Genomic DNA, 6696 nt, shown 5'->3' on the forward strand with positions numbered 1-6696 from the left:
TGATCAATTATTTTTAAGTGTTGGCATTATTTGCCCAAGGGACTAGAAAAGTGACAAGAGATATTTTAGAAACAGACAAGGCAAGACTTGGAAACTGATTGGGGTGAGGACAAGTAGTAGAAACAATAAGGGGAGTTTAATGGATGGGCCTCAATTCTCCTGCCAGTCACTTCTGTCAACCCTACTTGAGTGGAGGCAGTTTGGGGTTGGGTAGGAGAGTTCCCTCTTGAAGCTAAAACCCTTCCTGAGTTCCCTCATCTGTAAAATTAGGGTGCTGGACTGGATTCCATCCAGCTGGAACAGTTATTATCATCATTAATAATAATAATCCCTTCAATTTGCATGGCACTTTACATTTCACAAAGAGCTTCTCCTCACATTTACCTCAGGAGATGGGTAGTATAATTCCCTTTATCTTCATTTCACAGGTCAAGAGACCACAGCTCAATGATGCCCCCAATCACACAGCTAATAAGTAGATGTGAAGGGACTTGAACCCACATCACCTAACTCCAAATGCTTTTTTCTCCCATACTTTACCACACTTTCTATAGCTCTATAACTCCAGGAGAAAGAAGCCCTTTAGACTTTTTTTATCTCCTTTCCATTCCTTGGCAATGAGTCAGTTCCTAAGCTACATTTAGCTAGTCATTTAGCATACCACACATAAATTTATTGAAGGGTTGGGAATCTCAGGGCATAAATTACAGGGACACCATATAGATACAAAGGCCACTTTAGATGTTAATACGCCAGGCTGAGGAATTTCCTCAGTTCTAGATTAATAGATAGATAGGTAGATAGATATATAAACAGAGAAATAGACGCTCTCTCTCTCTCTCTCTCTCTCCATATATATATATATATATTATATATATAATATAATATATATATATATATATATATATATATATATATATATATATACATATATATATATATATATATATGTAAACATATATACATATAATATGCTAATAAATCTCTGCCCTTCCTAGACCAGGTCCCCATCTCATTCTGTTTCTCTAAGAAGGCTGGTTTCTTTTCTTAATTCTATCTTGCTCTTACACTTCCAGGCAAAGGAGAGCACAATCCAGGGGATGGCTTCTTCCTCCTCTCCCTTCTCCCTTTTGCACCTTCTTCTGAGTGTCCTCCATTTCTTTCTTCCTCCTCCCCCCCCACCCTATGCCAACCTTAGTAGACTTGGAGTCAGGTAGTCTTGAATTCAAATCCTGCCTCAGACACATACTAGCTGTGTTACCCTGAACAAGCCATTTAATAATTCTCAGCCTCAATTTCTCATCTGTAAAATGGGAGTAATAATAGTGCCTACTTCACAGGGTTATTATGAGGATAGGATGAGATAATATATGTACAGTGCTTCGAAAACCACAAGGAACTATATAAATACTAGTTATTATTGCTTTCTGGCATATATGAATACTTCTCTACTTTTGCCTATCAAAACCTTCTCTCAGGAATTGGTCTGATCCATGTGTGACTTAAGTCTCTCCAGACCCCAATAGTCTTCTCTTTAAATTTAAAGATCTGTAAAGCCCCTCTTAACTTTAAGTCTATGATCCCTATGATCTGGTACTAGTTATTTACACCTTAGCATGAGTTTGAAATGTTACCTCTGTCAATATTATTACCTCTGTCTGCACTTTAGGCCTTACTACAAAATCCAGTTGTAACTTTGCCTCAGAGGTTGCTAGGGAGATATAACCGACTCTCTTGAGAGCTAATTGTTAAATTTTCGGCATGAGAACTTACACCTTAGAGACTGGCAAATGCTACAGGCCAAGACTTGATATATTATTTTGTTGATCATCTAGATTTAAGAAAATGACGAAGAAAATGTGAATAATTCAAACCAAACTTAAAAATGTGTTATGAGTACTTTTTTTTTTTGGTGAGCCAATTGCTAAACATGAGCACATCATTGCTTTATCTCCTTTTAAAGGCATTCTGGGCAATGGAGAGTAGGTGAAGGAGTTATCTGAGGAGTGGTGTTCTTTCTCTAAATCCTCGAATTCACACCACGCAGGTACACATTCTTTTTACAGGTAAATCTACCCTCCTCCCAAAACCATCCATCTCTCCTTATGATTTTTTTTTCATTCACCATCTCCAGCTGTGACAGAATGGCCCACCAACTCTAAACCCCCTAAGACTTAATAATCCACTGGTCTTCATGATCTCAACATGAGGCTCAACACCTTCTTCTTCCCTTCCATCATCCCCTAATTTCCCAACTTTCCCACTTTATGTAGATCATTCCATTCTCAGCTATTCCTGTTCATCAGAGTCCATGCATAAGTCAAGTGTAGAGGATGGATTTGGAGGCCTCAGGCACATTTACTCCATGTTTAGTTTGTCTTGACTTTCAAGTAGAGATTTCTATTTGAAGTTGCACCAATGTAATATACCAACAACTCACCAAGGTTTTATTAAACAACTACTAAATGATTAAGAAGAAGCTAGCTAGATGTCAGCTAGGGCATCTAGGTGCCACAGCAGTTGGAATATTGACACTGAAGTCAGGAGGACCTAAGCTCAAATCTGACCTCAGCCACTTAGGAGCTGTGTGATCCTGGGCAAGTCATTTAACTCTGTTTGCCTGTTTTCTCATCTGTAAAATGAACTGGAGAAGGAAATGGCAAACCACTCCAGTATCTTTGCTAAGAAAACTTCAAATGGGGTCATGGGGAGTCAAACAAAATTGAAAGGACTGAACAACAACAACGAAACTAGAGATCATAGGGGATGGAACCACAGACCTTAAGTAAGGAATATCTGGGTTTGAATCCTGCCTTAGACACTTGTGTAACCCTGGGCAAGTTGTTTGCCTCTCAGACCCTCAGTTTGCTCATCTGTAAAATTAAGGGATTGGACTCAGTGATCTCTGAGGTCCCTTCTACCTCTCAATCTATGATACTAAAGGATCCTATGAGTGCAAGGTACTATTCTGGATGCTGAGGAACATGATATTAAATGTATAGCTGCTGTCATCTAGAAATACACAATGTACTTACAGAGCCCTAAATAGGAATTCTTTTACCTGGGGGTAGTTGAGGGAGGGGGACAGTTAATAGCCTTCCCAAAGGTGTAGTCACATCAACAGAGTGGGCAGACTGTCCTCCAGAGAACCTGGCTCTCAACTCCCTTTGGGGTTGAGAGTGGGAAAGGTAAATCTAAAAGACAGGTGCCATGATCATGGGTCCTAAGGGTAGCAATGTGGGCCTGAGCAAAAGAGCAGGAGGAGGAGCAGAGTGGATAATCTTAATATACAAGGGTTGGTATGGGACAGTGGAATAGGGTGGCAGGGCAAAGGAAACACCCTGGATGACTAGGAAGATGGTGGTGCCATCTTCCAACAGACATGGGGAAGGTATGGAGTGGGCAGGAAGTGAAGATGATGGATTCAGTTTCACATGTTAAGCTTGAGTTATTGGCATCATATAGAGGTATCCAGCAGGTGCTTGAAGATAAAATTGAAAATGTTTTTAAATATCAGAAAAAGTGCTATCAAATGATGAACTAGTCATTTTGGAATAAGTGTTTGTGAATATGTATAAAGAGAAATGTGAGAAAAGTAGGTTGTGCCAAATTGTGAAGGCTTTTAAGTACAAAGATACAGAGGGTGCATTTTACCCCATGAATAACAGGGAGCCATGATGGGTTTTTTTTAAGGAGTGTCATGCTGATCTGTGCATCAGAGAGCCTACTAAATCAGTGACATGAAGAAAAGCAGACAGAAAATAGATGACCCTAGCACTTACTGGCCATGGATTTAACAGCTCTAACATCAGAGAAGTATTGTGGCATAGTAGAAAGTATAATAGTGTATAGCATAGTAGAAAGAACAGATTTGTAATCAAATTATCAAAGTTCAAGTTATTAACTGTGTGACTATGGACAAGTTGTAACTACTATGAGCCTTGATTTCTTAAATTCTAAGTTTGAGATAATATTTAATGATCTATCTCACATGGTTGTTATTTGGTCACTCAGTTACATCCAACTCTTAGTGACCCTGTGGACCACAGCATGCTAATACTGTACAGGGAGTTTCCTTGGCAAAGATACTGGAATGGTTTGTCATTTTCTCCTCCAGTGGATTAAGGCAAACAGAGGTTAAATGACTTGCTCGGGGTTACACAGCTAGTAAGTGTCTAAGGCTGGATTTGAATTCAGGTAATTTTGACTCCAGACCAAGCATTCTATCCACTGAGCCACCTAATCTCACATGTAAACCTTAAGGCAATTCAGAAATTTAGGTTATTAAATCTAAAGTTATGATTACAGGGTTATCAAGTTGAAATGAAATATGGAGGAAATAAGAGTCAGAGGATAGACTGTAATCAATGAAGGGCCATGAGAACGACATTTGCTGTTTAATCTATTACATTTATTAGCCATTACCAACAAAGGCAGCAAGTTGCCTTTTAAATAGTATAGAAAGAATCCATGAAAGATCATTTGCTGAAATGAAATGAGATTGACAGTATCAAGAAATTCAAGACATAGTTTCACCCATTGTTACCCAGTGCCTTTCCCTTATGTTTTAAGGAAACCATTACCTAGCAACTGCTTCCATTGCCTGCACAGACTTTCAGGATTGGAATCAGAGTATGTATGGCATAGTTGATGAACAGCAGAAATATACACTTGGGAGAATTTGCCGTATACCAAGAAATAAGACATAAGCAATGCAGCAAGGTGCTGTTGGGCAGACTTGACTTCTCAGATGAGGCAGTCTTCTCCATTAGCAATAGGTAGATTTGCGGATGCTGGATACATAGCTATTGGGTCGGCAGGAGCTGAGCAGGCATCTACTTGTCTTGCAGTAACTTGGAGAAGTAGGTTGATAGTAACCAATGCCACAGCTAGACGGTTTTTCAGAACCAGTCACACAGCAAGCCGGCTGGAAAGAAGTGGACTTACTTCCATTCCCTTTGTAGGAAGGGGGCACATAACGAGTTGGTTGGCAGGAGAGAGAAGTTCCATAGACTGATTTGCAGTAATTCTGCACAGAGCATTTGGGTTGGCAGCTGTTTGGCTGGCAGACATAAGACATGTAAGAAGGTGGCTGGCAATGAAAGGACTGGAAGGACATAGGAATGCAGTAAGTTTGTTTGTAAAAGCTAGGCATACATAAAGATGGCTGACTAGAAACAGGAGTGTAAGGAAATTGTTGGCAAGAGCTGAGAAAGTAGACAGGCTGATAGTAAGTTGGTCTACAGGACTGGCCTTCACAGCTAGTTGGTTGGCATGAACTTATCTGGCAAGGAGTTGGTTGGCATGAACTGGGCATGCAGATGGCTGGCTGACAGGACATCTGAGCACAAGAACTGGATTCAGAGCAGGTTGGCTGGCAGGAACTGGACTCGCAGCCTGTTGATTGGCAGTAAGCTGATGGACATGACCCAGGTGCGCACACAGCTTCCTGACAAGAAGCTGGTTGGCAGGGAGTGGTATCACAAGTTGATTGGCAGGAATTAGATTCAGAGCAAGGTTGTGGACAGCTGCTGACAATGCAAGCTGACTGGCCACCACTAGCTCCGTAGCACCTAGCACTATTACAAATGGGTTGGCAGACGAAACCCACGTGAGACGTTGATGGAAGACAAGTTAGTTGGCAGGATGTGGGCTCACAGCATGTAGGGTCAGGGCAACTCAAGTTGCAGCTAGATGGCTGGCAGTTTTCTTGGCAGGTAACCAGTTGCCACGTTTTGCCTTGGCAGGAACTAGGCAAGTAGATAGCCTTTCCATGGGTGCCACCATTGGAGTAGAAGGGTATGGTAGGTGCAGATGGAACAGGCTGGCAGGTTCTGAGACAGCAGCTATCAGGCATAGTGTTAAGAATTCTGTCGGTGGCTAAATTGGTTCAAGAAGTGAATGAACTGTGTCTAAGGTCCCTTATATCCTGAGGCTTTTATAGTCTATCCTCACTTCATATGGGCATGGTCTTGGGCATCGTTTCCTTGTTATTGCTTAGGTTCATGTACGTACAAACATCTGATTAGTAGGCTTCATTGGCCTCAGAGGTGTTGGCCCCACTTAAGCAAAACTTGTCCAGTGGGTTTGGAGCCTTGGCAGCTAAATTTGGGGTCAGACTGCTCTAGCCCTCAAACTTGGCTGTCCCACTTAGAGTTGAGTTCCTCAGCCTCACCTGAGGAGGAACAGAAGTTGAGCTAACCTCTCATCAGGCTGCACCCCCATTAATACCTAAGTGAGTGTCACTCCCTCCTCCTGCTTGGAATGTTTGCCCTTAACCACTGATGCTGCCTTGAAGCAAAGTACAGCCCCATGTACCGAGAGTAAGGAGGAAATCCAGATGGACCTAATGAGATGCCAAAGAAAATGAAAATTCTCTTCCTCTTCTTTCAGAACTCTTTCTATTGCCAAGATCACAGCATTTCAGAATTGGAAGGCACCCTGGTGGCCATCTAGTCCAACCAATACCTAAGTGAGAATCTCCTTTCTGGTGCAACTAGTAAAATGGCCATTGATCCTTTATTTGAAGGCCTTCACTGAAATGGAAGGCACTCCCTCCCTCTCTGCTCTAAGATTTTTCTAATTGCTGGCATTTACACGGTACTTTAGGGTTTACAAAGCATTTTACATAAGTTATCCCATTTGGTCCTCATCACAAAACTATGGTGTGGGTACTATGATGATCCTCATTCTACA

General features: G+C 41.4%; 1 protein-coding gene across 1 annotated transcript; it reads right to left on the reverse strand.

Annotated features, from left to right (window-relative positions):
• Nucleotides 1–4400: 4400 nt before the first annotated feature.
• Nucleotides 4401–6488, reverse strand: KRTAP29-1 (keratin associated like protein 29-1). The gene has a single exon (XM_020972778.2). The coding sequence runs from the start codon at nucleotides 5855–5857 to the stop codon at nucleotides 4769–4771; it is 1089 nt and encodes a 362-aa protein (XP_020828437.1). The 5' UTR covers nucleotides 5858–6488; the 3' UTR covers nucleotides 4401–4768.
• Nucleotides 6489–6696: the final 208 nt, after the last annotated feature.

Source organism: Phascolarctos cinereus, unplaced genomic scaffold, assembly GCF_003287225.1.
Source record: "Phascolarctos cinereus isolate Bilbo 61053 unplaced genomic scaffold, phaCin_HiC Scaffold_5;HRSCAF=322, whole genome shotgun sequence".
NCBI lineage: Eukaryota > Metazoa > Chordata > Mammalia > Diprotodontia > Phascolarctidae > Phascolarctos > Phascolarctos cinereus.